At 47.8% G+C, this 17683-nt stretch overlaps 1 protein-coding gene across 2 annotated transcripts; it reads right to left on the bottom strand.

Moving 5' to 3' along the window:
- Nucleotides 1-172: 172 nt before the first annotated feature.
- fbxl19 (F-box and leucine-rich repeat protein 19) lies at nt 173-12927 on the bottom strand. 2 transcript variants are annotated; one of them, XM_031892932.1, is made up of 11 exons: nt 12674-12927; nt 11094-11300; nt 10709-10852; nt 10328-10414; nt 7393-7563; nt 5638-5670; nt 4857-5497; nt 4349-4512; nt 2356-2520; nt 2003-2218; nt 173-1920 (listed from the first exon to the last, which is right to left on the bottom strand). In XM_031892932.1, the coding sequence occupies exons 1-11, from the start codon at nt 12683-12685 to the stop codon at nt 1730-1732; spliced, it is 2031 nt and encodes a 676-aa protein (XP_031748792.1). In that variant the 5' UTR covers nt 12686-12927; the 3' UTR covers nt 173-1729. The 2 variants fall into 2 exon arrangements, with proteins under 2 accessions (XP_031748792.1, XP_031748793.1); XM_031892933.1 differs by having other exon boundaries at nt 12251-12926.
- Between the last annotated feature and the right edge of the window lie 4756 nt (nt 12928-17683).

Below are 17683 nucleotides of genomic sequence, written 5' to 3'. Positions count from 1 at the left end.
CCCTATATGTCTCACTATAGCTCTGCAACACTTCCTGGCAATACTCAGAACTAAACCAATACCCGGAGCCGTTAGGCACTCCTCAGGGGCGGAGCAAAGATTCAAACAGTCCTGCCCCCAAGCATCACAGCTGCAAGGGGTTGGGCAAACAGACAGACTCGGAGGCGGCAGATGTACAAAAGAACCACGTTTATATAAAATAAAAAACAAAATAAACAGAGCAGAACGTAAATCCATAAACCGTTATAACCCGTGGCGAGAAGGGAAGGAGGAGAGAAAAATCACCCCAAATCTCCGTGATATGTGCCTGTCCCGTGACTACAAGTGATCCCACCCCCGCGGTGCTGCCACCCCGCCCACTCTCCTCTCTCCGCCCACTCCCGTCCCGCCGTATACATAGCTGCACAGCGTTGCTCTTCAAGCCTTTCCCATAATACACCAAGGGGGGGGAGAGAAACAAAAAGGGAGGGGAAAAAAAAAGGCCTTTCAATGCAATAACCCCCAACCCCACGGGAATGAACATGCTGCAATATATACTGACACTGAGTATCTCACATGTGTAAAATACAGCAATCAGAATACAATCTTGCTGCCAGCCCAGGAGGAACCCCCCCTCCCCAAAGCCGGGTCATACAGTTTGCATCCCTGCATCAAGCAACAGGGGCAAAGCTTCTCATTCAGATGCCCCCAGAAGGGCTGGGATACCCCCCCCTTGTGCAAAGGGAATGCCCAGTCCTTTTGGAGTGGAAAGGTCTACAGTTTTAATGCCTATGTCCCAATAGCCCCCAGGGTCGTACCATGTAGGAAGCAGCTTTTGCTCTCATCCTGTAGGACCATCTCTACCCCCCCCCCAACCCGTTCTTTTACCCAGGCCTATATCCCATTAATGCAAAATGTGTGGAGTGTTGCTCTGTCCCCACATCCCCTGCTTGGAGTGTGAGCCATAACTGCCAGAGGAACCAACCGCCAGAAGGATCCAACCGCCAGAAGGATTCAACCGCCAGAAGGAACCAACCGCCAGAAGGAACCAACCGCCAGAGGAACCAACTGCCAGAAGGACCCAACCGCCAGAAGGACCCAACCGCCAGAGGAACCAACCGCCAGAGGAACCAACCGCCAGAAGGACCAACCACCAGATGATTCAACCACCAGAAGGTCCAACCGTCCAGAGGAACCAACTGACAGAGGATTCAACCGCCAGAGGATTCAACTGCCAGAAGGTCCAACCGCCAAAGGAACCAACCGCCAGAGGATTCAACCACCAGAAGGTCCAACCGCCAGAGGAACCAAGCGCCAGAAGGTCCAACCACCAGATCCCGTGCAGAGTGAGAGCAGGAGGTAAGGTATGGAGTGGGCTACCAAACCGTCATCCCCAACCTTGTGTGGCCACCACTTAAACACCAGAACATGCTCACAGGAGGTTCCCATTGTGTCAAGACATTCATAACTATTCATTAAGGTATAAGGGGTGTCCACACCCCTCTCCCCAAAAAAAAACCTCAGTATGAGCTAGAAGGAACTTTCTCCCCCTTCCACGTCAGTAACCGCTCGATATCAGCGACGGCTTCAGCTGTCATGGCTGCTCCATCCTGACACAGGTACAGTTACAGATGGGACTTCAGTGCAACCTGCTTTCCGAGTCCCAGACAGAGCGCCAGGGCTGGTAAAGGAGGCAGATACAGTAGAGTTGTCCCTGCTGAGGGCAGTAGTGCTGGGGTGGGGGCCGCCGCTAGCTTTCCCGGCTCAGCACCTGATCCTCCACACACTGGAAGGGTTTTCCATCGGGGTCAGATGGCGGATCCTGGAGAAGCTTCTGGAAACCCTCGCTGGTGAGGAGTCGGCAGGAGCGCAGGTCCACAAGCTGCAAGTGGGGGCAGCGCTTAAAAAAGGCCAGGGATTGGTCCGTCAGGCGGTGACACCCTAGGGACAAAAGAGAGAGGTTAGGTCAGAGGGGAGAGGAGACAGGAATGGGGGGGGGGTATCGGACAGAGGGGGGCAGTACCTGTGAGGTTGAGGTGTGTGAGGCTGTCCCTTAGGGAGGAGGCTGCAGTCAGAATATGGATCCCATGGTCGCTAAGCTGCACACAGTGACTCAAGTCCAAGCGATGGAGCCGCGGCGTATGGCGGAGCAGCAGGCGCAGGGCGGAGTCTCCGATCTCCAAGCCACAAAGGCGCAGCTCGGAAAGGGAGGGCAGTCGGCCCCGGGGATCTGGCACAACTGGAGCAGGATAGAGACTATTAATACATGCCCCCGGCAGGGCCCCCACAGAAACAGCATTGTATTGAGTCCCGTCATGGCGGCCAGGACACCGTATTGCCTTATAGATCCCCCCCATCTGCCAGGCTGGGACTCACCTGTTTTACAGTCAGACGACGGGGGGGAGAGCAGCTCACGGAGGTGGGAGGTTTTCATTCCCTGCACCCAGCCCAGGTCCAGCAGGGACAAGCATGGAAAGGAGGCAGTGCAGAGTGAGGAAACTGCGCTCCAAGTGCAGCCGGCTACCAGCAACTCCTTTAAACCTGGGGGGGGGAGATGGAGACGGTGGAATGTAACATTATCCAAGTCATGGGGGGGGGGGGGGGGAGTTCATTTTAACTCAAGTATTAATATTAATTTATAGATTCTGCATTTTACCACTAGGTGGCGAACTAACACAAAACATTCAGCTCATATCCTTGGAAAATGGCATTGCGGCAGGAATCACTGTATCCCTCCCTTCCTGTGGCCTCATCTCAATATGCTGATACGGCACAACTAGGTGTGTTACGTGCTCACTGTGTGTATCCGGCTCTGTGCCGCTGTGTTATACGGATAGCTAGAATCTCAGCCATAAAGCAGGGCAGGACTGCTGCTTACAATGGGGGGGATCAGATAGGATCTGTGCCACTGTGACAGAATGCTCTGTTATACAGATAGCTAGAATCTCAGCCATAAAGCAGGGCAGGACTGCTGCTTACAATGGGGGGATCAGATAGGATCTGTGCCACTGTGACAGAATGCTCTGTTATACAGATAGCTAGAATCTCAGCCATAAAGCAGGGCAGGACTGCTGCTTACAATGGGGGGGGGATCAGATAGGATCTGTGCCACTGTGACAGAATGCTCTGTTATACAGATAGCTAGAATCTCAGCCATAAAGCAGGGCAGGACTGCTGCTTACAATGGGGGGATCAGATAGGATCTGTGCCACTGTGACAGAATGCTCTGTTATACAGATAGCTAGAATCCCAGCCATAAAGCAGGGCAGGACTGCTGCTTACAATGGGGGGATCAGATAGGATCTGTGCCACTGTGACAGAATGCTCTGTTATACAGATAGCTAGAATCTCAGCCATAAAGCAGGGCAGGACTGCTGCTTACAATGGGGGGGATCAGATAGGATCTGTGCCACTGTGACAGAATGCTCTGTTATACAGATAGCTAGAATCTCAGCCATAAAGCAGGGCAGGACTGCTGCTTACAATGGGGGGGGGATCAGATAGGATCTGTGCCACTGTGACAGAATGCTCTGTTATACAGATAGCTAGAATCTCAGCCATAAAGCAGGGCAGGACTGCTGCTTACAATGGGGGGATCAGATAGGATCTGTGCCACTGTGACAGAATGCTCTGTTATACAGATAGCTAGAATCCCAGCCATAAAGCAGGGCAGGACTGCTGCTTACAATGGGGGGATCAGATAGGATCTGTGCCACTGTGACAGAATGCTCTGTTATACAGATAGCTAGAATCTCAGCCATAAAGCAGGGCAGGACTGCTGCTTACAATGGGGGGGATCAGATAGGATCTGTGCCACTGTGACAGAATGCTCTGTTATACAGATAGCTAGAATCTCAGCCATAAAGCAGGGCAGGACTGCTGCTTACAATGGGGGGGGGGGATCAGATAGGATCTGTGCCACTGTGACAGAATGCTCTGTTATACAGATAGCTAGAATCTCAGCCATAAAGCAGGGCAGGACTGCTGCTTACAATGGGGGGGGGGGATCAGATAGGATCTGTGCCACTGTGACAGAATGCTCTGTTATACAGATAGCTAGAATCTCAGCCATAAAGCAGGGCAGGACTGCTGCTTACAATGGGGGGGGGGATCAGATAGGATCTGTGCCACTGTGACAGAATGCTCTGTTATACAGATAGCTAGAATCTCAGCCATAAAGCAGGGCAGGACTGCTGCTTACAATGGGGGGGATCAGATAGGATCTGTGCCACTGTGACAGAATGCTCTGTTATACAGATAGCTAGAATCTCAGCCATAAAGCAGGGCAGGACTGCTGCACTATAAGAGATAAGAAAAGGGATGGACTAATATTTTTTATCATTTATGTTCTTTCAGTCAGTTCAGTTACCTTGGAGTCGATGGATTAACCAGGTCAGCTGCTTTTCTGATATGTTGGTCCAACTCAAGTCGAGTCTGATTGGCTGCCGACGGACTATACCACTTAGCATGGGAGGGGTGATTGATTTTCGTCGGCTCAAGTCAATGGATGTCCACAGACGGCGGTCACAGCACCTGGCAGGACACATCCGGATCAGTACAGGCTGCAGAGTTCTGCTCACAGCGGGTCAATAGGAACAGAGCTATAACTGGGGGGGGGGGGGGGGGGGGGGGCAGATTCCCAAATGGAAAGTGCCTAGTGGAGCAGGTTCTAACATGGAGATATGGTTAGAGCTAGTGTATATAAAGGGAACCGGGGGAACTCCTGCTATAAACCCCCAAAAACCCCATTCATTTATACAACTTATATGGCGCACTAATCGCCATGGCAACAACGCTGCCAGTCGCACACATGTACCAAGATGGATTCACTCTCCTCAGCTCCTCCCCCTTTAGTACTCCCACCCCACCCATCTCACCAGCGGTTCCAGGTCCGGCACACCCGCATACAGATGCAGAGCTCCTTCTGTCCCAAGTGCCTGAACACAGACAGCCAGACCCCCCTTTGCATCACATGGTCTGTCCCGCCGTCGAGAGGTAGGGAGTCCGGCTCGGGGCTGTGGGGAGGGGGCCGAACCACGTGCCGTTCAAGTTGCAGGGGAGCCGGTTTGGGGGGAGAAGGGACCAGAGGCCTCTTTAGCAATTGAGTCCGTGAAACCGCCTGCCCAGTGTTCCTTCCTGTAATGCCCTTCCTGTTGTTGCCCACCCCGCCCCCTCGCCTGTTCTCCTTTTCCCTCCAATTGGCCCGCGGTGGCTTCTGCTTGCCATTTCGGGTGCCGTTGCGTCCGTCCCCCGCCCCCCCTTCATCCTCGTCCTCCTCGGAACTGGTGCTGAAGCTTATCCTGGACTCCTGCCCGTCCCCCCCGCCCCCTTCGCCGGTGTCACTGCTGCCCCTGGAGCCCTTGGAGTCGGAGTCAGAGTCTGAATCGGAGCTGGAACTGGAGGTGCTGCTGCGCGCTCGCTCCAACATCTGGCACATCTGCTTGAAGCGCTCGATCTTCTCCCTCTGGTGGGAACGATCCAATGGCGGGACGGGATCCGCTGGGACCGGCGGCTCGATCTTCAATGGACATGGGGGGGAGAAATGCAAGTGAGGCAGCAGTCAGAACCAGCAGTGCAGAGAACTACAGACAAATACGACTTCTTAACGGCCAATTAATGGCCACTGTCCCCTCCCTGAATGTTGACTCCGCCTCTTACCTTTTTAACCTTCTTGTCCTTTTCTGCTTTCACCTGGGGGAGACATGGGAAGGATTCCGTCAGTGCCTCCATTTCTATTATTCGCATTCATTTTCTCACTTTAAAGGGGTAGTTCCCCTTTACCGTAACTTTTAAAACCATGTAGACATTGAAATTTTGAAAAAAATTGCAATTGGTCTTTTTTTTTTTAAATGGTTTTAATGGTTGCTATTGTCTTATTTACCCTAGCAACCAGGCAGTGGTTTAAACAAGAATTGGGAATTTGAAACGTACAAAGACAAGGAATGGTATTTTAGCAGCTATCTAGTTGCTAGGATTATGTTTACCCTAGTAACCAGGCAGTAGTTTAAACAAGAGATGGGAATATGAAACATACAAAGACAAGGAATGGTATTTTAGCAGCTATCTAGTTGCTAGGATCGTATTTACTCTAGCAACCAGGCAGTGGTTTAAACACGAGATGGAAATAGGAAATATAAAAAGACAAGGAATGGTATTTTAGCAGCTCTCTGGTTGCTAGGATCGTATTTACCCTAGTAACCAGGCAGTGGTTTAAACAAGAGATAGGAATAGGAAACATACAAAGACAAGGAATGGTATTTTAGCAGCTCTTTAGTTGCTAGGATCGTATTTGCCCCAGCAACCAGGCAATGGTTTAAACAAGAAATGGGAATATAAAACATAAAAAGGACAAGGAAAGGTATTTTAGCAGCTATCTAGTTGCTAGGATTGTATTTACCCTAACAACCAGGCAGTGGTTTAAACAAGAAATGGGAATATAAAACATTCAAATAACAAGGAATGGTATTTTAGCAGATATCTAGTTGCTAGGATCCTATTTACCCTAACAACCAGACAGTGGTTTAAAAATGAAATGAGAATATAAAACATAAAAAGGACAAGGAAAGGTATTTTAGCAGCTATCTAGTTGCTAGGATTGTATTTACCTTAGCAACCAGGCAGTGGTTTAAACAAGAGATGGGAATATGAAACATACAAAGGTCAAGGAATGGTATTTTAGCAGCTATCTAGTTGCTAGGGTTGTATTTGACCCCCATTTGAAATCTGCAAAGAGTCGGCAAATAATAAGCATAACCAATTGCAAAGTTGCTAGGACTAGGCCAGTCTATAACATACGGTGAATCACCCCATTAATGCACTCAGTCAGTTGCTGTTAAACCGGTTGCTGTTTTTATTGTTACAGCACTTCCAGGCTTCCTGTTTGCTAGTTAGTGATTATGGGCTCCTCCGGTCAGCAGTACTGTAAGCACTATGGTGAGCAGGGCTTTGGGGTAGCACTACGAATGGCCCAACGCCTGCAATTAGGGACTAACGGTGGTCTAGCAATCTGGTTGCTAGGTTCCAAATTACCTTAGCAACCAGGGAGTGGTTTGAATGAGAGACTGATATATGAATAGCAGAGGGACTGAATAGAGGAAAAAAAAAAGTAATAAAAAGTAACAATACCCATAAAACTGTAGGCGGCAAATCAATATAAAACTGAAATAAATAATACGACCAATTGAAAAGTTGCTTAGATTAGAATTGTTCATTCTATAAGATAATAAAAGTTAAATGAAAGGTGAACTACTCCTTTAAAGCTCATGTGGCAGTGACTAGGGGGAGGGGGGGCATTTAAGGGAAGGGTGCTGGGTGGGTATCCAGGGGCGGTCTGTATGCTGCCTATATATACTGCATGGGAACTGCTGGCAGAAGTGGGGGCCCCCCCAGTGCAGCTATTAACCCCTCCCTTACCTTTTTCTTGAGTCCCGCTTCAGACTGTGGCCCCTGCTCTTTCTTCCTCTTGTGCCCTGCGTTTTCATCCGAGGATTTCTTTTTGCCGGGGGCCGGATCATCCGTCAGTTTCCACCGCACGGCATCTTCCCCGTTGTCCAAGCGCCGCTTGCCCGAACTATCCAGACAGTCCTGCCAGGGAATATTTCTGATTGGTTGATACAGCTTTCTGATTGGTTGAACACTGCCAGTGACTTTCCAACCGCACTATCCCCCAAATGTAATAAAAAGGCACAAAGTTTGCCCAGGAGCAGTAACCCATGGCAACCAATAAGATATTCGCTTTTAAACAAGTGACCAGTAAACTCTAGCTGCTGATTGCTATAGGTTACTGCTCCTGGGCAAAGGTAGTGCCTTTCATTACATAACCCCCTATGAGAATAAACTGTGTTACATTACATTACATTAACATTTATTTATAAAGCGCCAACATATTCCGCAGCGCTGTACAATAAGTGGGTTACATACATTGGACATACAGAGTAACATATAAAGCAATCAATAACCGATACAAGAGGTGAAGAGGGCCCTGCCCAAAAGAGCTTACAATCTACACAGTGGGGGTCATTTATTAACACTGGGCAAATTTGCCTGTGGGCAGTAACCCCATGGTAACCAATCAACTTGTTTCATTCATTGTTCTACCTGCAGCTGGCTAAAAAAAGCCAATCACTGATTTCCAGAATAACTATCCCCTGCACTAAGCGCAATTCCATTGGAAAATGTAAATATACAGTGGCCCTTTAAGAACTGGGAGAATGCCAGGATACAGCCCTACTGGGCGGCCATGACAGGAGGGGGAAAACCTCAATGAGCCAAGCAGAGGAGGAAAGCCCGGGACTCAGCAGAGAGGCAGAGGGGATTTCCAGTATGTTGCTAAATGGCACAATGGGGCAGTCCTACCAGCCGCCATAGCGAAATGAAAGCAAAATCACCTAATTATTTGCTTAATTACAAATGATTAGAAACAATCCAGGGTTTCGTTGCTTTGGGGGATTTTATTACGGGGGTAACCACGTCCCTACTGGGGGGCACAGAGAGCTCAGTTTGGGACGGATCCCAGGTTTATCACTGAAAATCAAGGTACCAAAAGCTGCACTGGGTTCGTTCATAGTCACTGTTCTGATTTGCTGATCCCCTATGAGCTGTAACGATGGTATCTCCGTGTACTAAACCGCCGCCGCCGTAGCGCAAACACATCATTGGCCAACTAAGCAACGCACGGAAACAATTGATTCACCTGGAATCAGGTCTGGCAGCGCCGGAAACCTGGTTGGCTAAACCCTGGGGCTCAGTGTAATACAGCGGGGGGTCCAAATGAGCTACAGACCAATCAGGGGCCTCCTCTCCTACACTGGCACACTGATACCAACCTCAACCCCCCGTGAATGCATTTGAGGACCCCCTGACGATGACGCTCAATTATGGGGGGGAATTTTTAACTTCTGTCTGCCTGAAGAATAATTCAATATAAATACTGATTTCTCTATTATGTGAAAAATAGATTACTGTTTGGTTGAATAGTCTCTTATTTTCTCTACTGTATTAAATTTGCCGTTATTTCTGTACACCCCCCCCCCCAACTGGTAATACAACTGTGTAAGGTGGAACCCTGATTTTACTAATAACAGGGGGGGACTGTAGAGGACTTTTTGGGCACCCAATGCACAAAACTGAAACTCAGAGGATGATTGGACACCAGGACTCCAAGGAGATGGCACCCCCCCCCCCCCCGTGTGTGCCACAAGCTGTCCAACAAACACTGATACCAACCTCAACCCCCCGTGAATGCATTTGGGGACCCCCTGATGATGACAATGACGCTCTATTGTGGGGGGGGGGGGGGGGGGACTTTTTAACTTCTTTCTGCCTGATGAATAATTCAATATAAATACTGATTTCTCTATTATGATGTGAAAAATAGATTACTGTTTGGTTGAAAAGTCTCTTATTTTCTCTACTGTATTAAAATTGCCGTTATTTACGTACACTCCCCCCCACCGCAACTGGTAATACAACTGTGTAAGGTGTATCAGGCTTGATAAAGGGCTGGAGTGAAGCCCGAAACGTTGCCTTTGGCACTTAAGTAAAGATTCACATTTTTCAAAACAACCGGAGTGCTGCTGTTTTCTTCAATTTTGTATTTATTTGCCCGGGCAGTGGGTACAGCGGGCACCTGGGGCTGCAAGAAGCTATTTTCACTGTGTAAGCACATGTTAACTGATTCTACAACTGTGTAAGGTGGATCCCTGATTTTACTAATAACAGGGGGGGACTGTAGAGGATTTTTTGGGCACCCAATGCACAAAACAAACTCAGAGGATGATTGGACACCAGGACTCCAAGGAGATGGCACCCCCCCTGCGTGTGCCACAAGCCGCCCAATAAACAGCAAGGGATAGCCTTATTCACACTCAGCTTGCCGTTAGTTTGAACGAGGCAATAATCACGGCTCCTTTACCGTACAATCCGCAGCGCAGGAAAAAAAAAACAAAAATCAATAATGCAGATGCCTTCGATTCTATAGGTTCATTTTCCAACGGAGTGGCATCATACATGGTGCCGAGATGTAAGAAGTACTGGCACAGAAAGGGCACATATACAATATACATATAATACACAAGTCATAAATATCCCATAAATGATATCCTTACAAACGGTACTTAGTGATGTCATCCATTATAACAGATGCAATTTCTGTCACATGACTCACTGAAACTTGTGTATTATAATAAATAAAGTACCCCCTGTTGTAAAATATCAGGATTTTAAAAATTCATGAGCTTTATAAAAGCACGGTGATTTATAATATCCTGATATTGTACAACAGGGGGTACATTAATCACTATATATATTACATCAGTTGCAGCATGGTCGTCCTTAGAATAGCAAATACCTTGCTTGTGCGGCCTTCACGCTTGCATTTCGGACACTCCCAGCAGTTAGGAATCTCTGTGTTAATGACAGCTTCGCTCTTGCCCATCTGAAGGGAGAAAGAGATTATAGGGGGGGGGGGGGGGGGGGGGGGGGTGATTATGCGATAAGCAGTCAATAAAAGAAGGACAATATAAAAGAGAGTAAAGGGGAAGTAATAAAAAAAAAAAATTTTTTTTTCATGGCAGTTTAGCTGGTACGACTATAGCACAGCAATGAGGATTTAGAGAATCTGCCCTAATGATAAAACAGCCAATCACAGCAGACGTGGGACAAGCCCCATGGCTCTGGAATACGGAGCTTATACATCCCATACTCAGAAATACAGACCGGGCCGTGTTACCTTGATACAGCCGGGGTGCACAATCTCATTGCAGATGGTACATTCCATTAGAGACAGGTTGAACTTCTGCTCCTCCTCCTGCGCAGTGTCCTCCTTCCCTGCATCCCCACAGAGGAGGCACACAGCTGTGTGTGGGAGCACCGGCTGTGGGGAAGAAATCACATCCATGCAATTGGTCAGCGAAGCAATTCCCCCCCAATGTGCCCTAAGCTGCCCCTCGCCCCACCACGAAGCCAATGTGTCACTTTCTCAAGGGAGATATTTTAAAAAATGGCGGACAATATTTTTTTTTTTTCCCGAGAACATGACAAGTTTTCTGGGGTGTCCACCCCCCCTCCCCAATAAAACTTACACCCTCTTAACCATTTCACTCCCTCTCTCTTACCGCCGTGCACTGTCTCTTCAGACATGACTGCTTCATGCGCCCGGGGCCGCCGAACTTCTTCATGTCTTTGCAGAAGTGGCACTCCCCGCACTCGGTGCGCACACAGGCTTCGCACTTTCGGCAGCGCGTCCTCCTGCGACGCGCGGCCCCCAAATTCTTTCCCGACATCTCCCACCGGGCCAGGCAGTGTTTCAGCTGCGCCCACTCCTTAGGGAAACGGAAAAAAAAAAAGAGAAAAGTTATGAGCGGAGTGGCAGCAGAAGGCAGAGCGACCGGAGGGCAACGCAGAAGGCAGAGCGACCGGAGGGCAACGCAGAAGGCAGAGCGACCGGAGGGCAACGCAGAAGGCAGAGCGACCGGAGGGCAACGCAGAAGGCAGAGCGACCGGAGGGCAACGCAGAAGGCAGAGCGACCGGAGGGCAACGCAGAAGGCAGAGCGACCGGAGGGCAACGCAGAAGGCAGAGCGACCGGAGGGCAACGCAGAAGGCAGAGCGACCGGAGGGCAACGCAGAAGGCAGAGCGACCGGAGGGCAACGCAGAAGGCAGAGCGACCGGAGGGCAACGCAGAATGCAGAGCGACCGGAGGGCAACGCAGAATGCAGAGCGACCGGAGGGCAACGCAGAATGCAGAGCGACCGGAGGGCAACGCAGAATGCAGAGCGACCGGAGGGCAACGCAGAAGGCAGAGCGACCGGAGGGCAACGCAGAAGGCAGAGCGACCGGAGGGCACGCAGAAGGCAGAGCGACCGGAGGGCACGCAGAAGGCAGAGCGACCGGAGGGCACGCAGAAGGCAGAGCGACCGGAGGGCACGCAGAAGGCAGAGCGACCGGAGGGCACGCAGAAGGCAGAGCGACCGGAGGGCACGCAGAAGGCAGAGCGACCGGAGGGCACGCAGAAGGCAGAGCGACCGGAGGGCACGCAGAAGGCAGAGTAATGGAGTAGAAGGTTAAGTCCAACATGGGGAGTTCTGGGCACAGGGAAGCTAAGGGGTGACATGCTCTAAATGAACCCTAAATATGAATGAGCGTGTCGGGGGGCTCTTGTGTGAGGCCCCAGGACCCACTCGCCCAAGCACCCTCGTTGTTACTCTGTAGCACCCAGTAACAGTAGCAAAGGGACGAGCGTCCAGCCAACCTATCCGTGGCGCCGACTGACCTGCTTTCTGCTGCCGACTGGATCTGTCTTTGGCTTGGTTTTACCATGATCAGAACCGGATTCCTTTCTGCCGTTATCACACCCCCTCACAGCCAGCGCCTAAATGCCCCCCACCTCTCCCTATGATACATCATGTAAAAGCACTACCCCCCCACCCACCTACCTACCTCAGTGCAATCAGCCCTAATTACCCTCACATGCACAATCCCACACTCCCAAGGCCCAGGCCCTAGATTCCCAGGCAGGGGAGCAGTGGCAGGGATTGTGGCCCTGAGCAGAGTGAGGGGCCACAGGGTGAGTGGTGGGTGCTTATGTGGGTGCTTGCAGGGAGGGCAGGCACCCCTTTTATTGAATGATAAGCAGCTGCCCCTGTTTGCTATACAATCCCAGCGCTCCTCCTCGCTTCCTCTATGGGGCTTTCACCTTGCTTCTCATTTTTCCCTGCACCACTTTACGACCGCCCGGGCAGGGAGTTGGTGATTTCAGGGTGCGCAGGGTACTGCGGGCTCCCCTCTTTCTGGTACAGCATGTGCCGTGTTTGTAGCTTCCCTCAGAGCTCCAACACCTGGCCCTGAACCAGCTACCCCCTTCCCCCTTTGCTCCCTTCCTTTCACATTCACACACTCATAACAATACCACATCCAACATGGCTGCCCCGTAGGAAAGGCAAGGGCGACCGCCTCCGGCGCCGCGGTGCAAGCTGGGAAATGCAGTCCTCACCAGGCGTTCAGCCGCTGTCCCATCAATGCAAGGCGGAAGCGCGGAGAACTACAAGCGCCATGGCGGCAAGCCGCTTCGCGCAAGGAACGCTGGGAAACGTAGTCCAGAGCGGAGCGAAAAAGAGGAAAAAGGAAGTTGGAGGCTTCCTGTGTGTGTGTATGTGAGAGTGCTGCTGGAGCATGTAGTTCTGGTCACATGGGGGCAGTGAAACAATACAGCATGTAGGTCAGGCTAGAGACTACTGGCCAACACTGAGGAGGCCATGTGATCAGTCATGGCACAACTTGGAATAAAATGTTTGTTTGCCACAAAGAATCATTTAAGGACAAATTAACAATCACCTGAATGATTATTTATGGTTTTTGTTACATATATTTTATTATCCTGTGGTACAGTAAAGTAGCTTTTGCCTCCAGTTACCCCCAACTGGGTGGGGCATATTTTGCCCAATGGGAAACGAGTACACACAGCGCTTAGCAGTTGGGTCGCTTCAACCATGGGTGTTAGGGTGCTTCCTGGGCTTGAAGCAAATGTTATGAATAGGGGATAAAAATACACGTAGCAGGGATTCTCTTCAGAAAAGGTGGCGGTTATAATGGGTGTGGGTAGGAGTCTATGGGACCCAGATTCACCAAGGGCTGTGTTTTTTAACATTGGAGACAAGCATTACAGGTGATGTTGCCCATAGCAACCAAACAGATATTTGCGTTTGTTTTCTAACTTGTAGGCGACCGTTCAAACCTCATTGCTGATTGGTTGTTAGGGGCAACATCACTGGTGATGTTTGTCTCCAATGGTAGTAAATATACCCCTGTATCCCATAATGGAAATGGCTTTTGTGGACAAAAATACACACCTTCCAGTCTCTGTTATATTTCTTTCCTTATTAATAACATTGGAAGAAAATACCTTGCATTACTGTTACCAGCTGAACTGAGGTAATACCAGCTAGTTGGGCAACCTAATCTCTACATAGGCCCGGACTGGCAATCTGTGGTTTCAGGCAAATGCTAGTGCCATAGTCACTATATAGACTGTTTGGGCCTATTCCAAAGCCCAGTCCAGGCCTGTTTCTATGTATGTATTACCAACTTAAGTGTTTGCTTACAGACGGCAGTGTCCTTGCCAGTGACCCACAGTACTTCACATATTGTGTGAAAAATAATATTGTGCCAATGAATTGTACCCATCTAAATATAGAAGGAATGGGCTTTAAAATGTAGTGTTTTGGGCTGATTTATTGACAATTTCTCCCAAAACCCCACTAGTCCCGCCCATCTGTTCCACTCCCTGCTTCCTCTCTTCCCAGGCTGTGCAGGGGGGCCGGCAGCACTGTAGGATAGGAACCAATCAGCAGCTAGGCTGACCTGATAGGGAACTGAAGCCTGCTGTGCTTGTGTGACTGCAGGGCTGTGATTGGCTCTCCTCCCTACTGTGCTTCTGGCAGGGACCGTTAGGACACGCCCACCCCTCATGTGAAACCCAGACAGGGACCTGAGAGGATCTATAGGGAGCTCCAATAAAGGGGCCATTGTTACAGATAGGGTTAATGTTTAGCCCAAAGGGAAACCAGCACCGGATATTATTCATAATTGCCTACAAGTATAGAGTTGTTTTTTGTTTATTCTATATGTCTCCTTTAAACAGCACTACCCATATAACATTTAAGGAAGGATTTATGGACAATCAGGGGATGAAAAAAAGGTAATTTTCTGGTATTTACTATTACTGGCAACAATTTATTCTGCAAAGAAATGAAAAACATTCTCGAGCAATCAAGGCAGCTCCATAGACTTCATTTAGATCACATCTGCCCATCTCAGAGCACGGGGGCACTTTGGGTGAAAAAAACCTGAAGGGAAAGATTTTAAAAAATTCTGCTAAACTGCTAAAAAAACAAAACTGCATGCAAGAAATGGTAGAAAAATATATTGTTACTCAACTGGTCCTTCCATAGACGGGGACAAAATGGAAAGAAGTAGTCAAAATGGCACAGGGAAAACAGACATTGACCTTTGATAAATTTGCCCCTTAGGGTTCCATAATTTGGCCCTAGGGCCAGAAGATCGGATTATAACAGCGGGCATAGGAGAAAAAGCCAATAAAGAGTTAATCCCAAGATGCAGGCATACCTTCAGTTCTCTCAATAGTGCCCTTAAGTCTCCCCAAATTTTTCCCGTTCAGATGATCAGAAGCCAAACAGGAAGAAAAAAACGCTGGGCTGGGTAATAAAGTTCCCATAATGCCTCACTCCTGCACCAAGACCCCTGTACATGCTCAGTTTGTAAGACTATGAGGAAGCTTCCTACTAATTGGCTCAGATCCACATTCCTAAGGGGGGGGAGCAGGAGAGGGGAGAGAGCTGCGCAGACTCTGGCACAGGAAAAAAAAGAGACAAGAAATCCTGTTTCTTTTGATAGAGGACTGCACAGAGTCCTCTGCTGTTGGATTTAGGGTTGTGGTTGCTTCAATAAAAACCCTTGTGATTCCTTGCCTGGCCAATCAAGAGCAGCGAAATCCTGCAATGAGGGGGGGTGGGGGATCTCTGTCATCAAGCAACTAGTATGTGTGGGGCAATATGGTGTAAAGTGTCCCAGAACATAATATGGGCAGAAATGTTATTGCTAGAGTACCCTTGTGTCTCTTACCCCCTTCTCCTTTTAGATTGCAAGCTGTATAGAACAGGGCCCTCTTGAATTAGTTATTGGTTGTTGTCTATTACTATGACGTAGAGAGTGCTATTCTGAGACAACTTCATATTGGACTTCATTTGTGGTTTCTGAATGATTTAGCTTTTTGTTCAGCACCTCTACAGTTTGGAATGTCAGCAGCTATCTGGTTGCTAGGGTCCAATTTAACCTAGCAACCAGGCAGTGGTTTGATAGACTGCAATATGAATAGTGTGTGGCCTAAATAGAAAGATAAGTAATTAAAAGTAACCATCACAATAAAATTGTAGCCTCACAGAGGAATAGTTCCTCTGAAGAGAAGGCAAATAACTTAAAAACTAATGCAATAAATGAAGACCAATTGAAAAGTTGTTAAGAATAGGCCATTCTATTCCATTTATTTGCCTTCCTCTTCTGTTCCAGTTTTCAAATGGCGGGTCACTGACCCCGGCAGCCAAAAACGAATGCTCTGTGAGGCTCCAGTTTTATTACCTATGTTTTTATTTAGGCCCTCCTCTCTGTATATTCCAGTCTCTCTTTTAAACCACTGTCTGGTTTCTAGATTAAATTGGACCCTAGCAACCAGATAGCTGCTGAAATTCCAAGCTGCAGAGCTGCTGAACAAAAAATAATAATAATAAAAAAGGAAAACCAATCGCAAATTGTCTCAGAATATGACTCTCGACGTTATACAAGTATGCAGAACAGTCCTATTGGGTTTATTTCATGGTTAAATGATTCCCTTTTCTCTGTAATAATAAAACAGTACCTGTACTTGATCCCAACTAAGATATAATTACCCCTTATTGGGGGCAGAACAGCCCTATTGGGTTTATTTAAGGGTTAAATGATTCCCTTTTCTCTGTAATAATAAAACAGTACCTGTACTTGATCCCAACTAAGATATAATTACCCCTTATTGGGGGCAGAACAGCCCTATTGGGTTTATTTAAGGGTTAAATGATTCCCTTTTCTCTGTAATAATAAAACAGTACCTGTACTTGATCCCAACTAAGATATAATTACCCCTTATTGGAGGCAGAACAGCCCTATTGGGTTTATTTAATGGTTAATGATTCCCTTTTCTCTGTAATAATAAAACAGTACCTGTACTTGATCCCAACTAAGATATAATTACCCCTTATTGGGGCAGAACAGCCCATTGGGTTTATTTCATGGTTAAATGATTCCCTTTTCTCTGTAATAATAAAACAGTACCTGTACTTGATCCCAACTAAGATATAATTACCCCTTATTGGGGCAGAACAGCCCTATTGGGTTTATTTCATGGTTAAATGATTCCCTTTTCTCTGTAATAATAAAACAGTACCTGTACTTGATCCCAACTAAGATATAATTACCCCTTATTGGGGGCAGAACAGCCCTATTGGGTTTATTTAATGGTTAATGATTCCCTTTTCTCTGTAATAATAAAACAGTACCTGTACTTGATCCCAACTAAGATATAATTACCCCTTATTGGGGCAGAACAGCCCATTGGGTTTATTTCATGGTTAAATGATTCCCTTTTCTCTGTAATAATAAAACAGTACCTGTACTTGATCCCAACTAAGATATAATTACCCCTTATTGGGGCAGAACAGCCCTATTGGGTTTATTTCATGGTTAAATGATTCCCTTTTCTCTGTAATAATAAAACAGTACCTGTACTTGATCCCAACTAAGATATAATTACCCCTTATTGGGGGCAGAACAGTCCTATTGGGTTTATTTCATGGTTAAATGATTCCCTTTTCTCTGTAATAATAAAACAGTACCTGTACTTGATCCCAACTAAGATATAATTACCCCTTATTGGGGGCAGAACAGCCCTATTGGGTTTATTTAATGGTTAATGATTCCCTTTTCTCTGTAATAATAAAACAGTACCTGTACTTGATCCCAACTAAGATATAATTACCCCTTATTGGGGGCAGAACAGCCCTATTGGGTTTATTTCATGGTTAAATGATTCCCTTTTCTCTGTAATAATAAAACAGTACCTGTACTTGATCCCAACTAAGATATAATTAATTCTTATTGG

Source organism: Xenopus tropicalis, chromosome 9 (assembly GCF_000004195.4).
Source record: "Xenopus tropicalis strain Nigerian chromosome 9, UCB_Xtro_10.0, whole genome shotgun sequence".
Taxonomy (NCBI): Eukaryota; Metazoa; Chordata; class Amphibia; order Anura; family Pipidae; genus Xenopus; species Xenopus tropicalis.
Note: the sequence above shows the minus strand (reverse complement) of the source record. Positions and strands in the feature narration are given on the sequence as shown.

What these genes read in the sequence shown, in the direction of transcription:
- fbxl19 (XM_031892932.1), bottom strand. An exon ending in TGAAGAGACAGTGCACGGCG is followed by an intron (nt 10,853 to 11,093) that starts GTAAGAGAGAGG and finishes TCTTCCCCACAG; the next exon opens with CCGGTGCTCCCACACACAGC. An exon ending in GTGAAGGCCGCACAAGCAAG is followed by an intron (nt 7,564 to 10,327) that starts GTATTTGCTATT and finishes ATTCCCTGGCAG; the next exon opens with GACTGTCTGGATAGTTCGGG.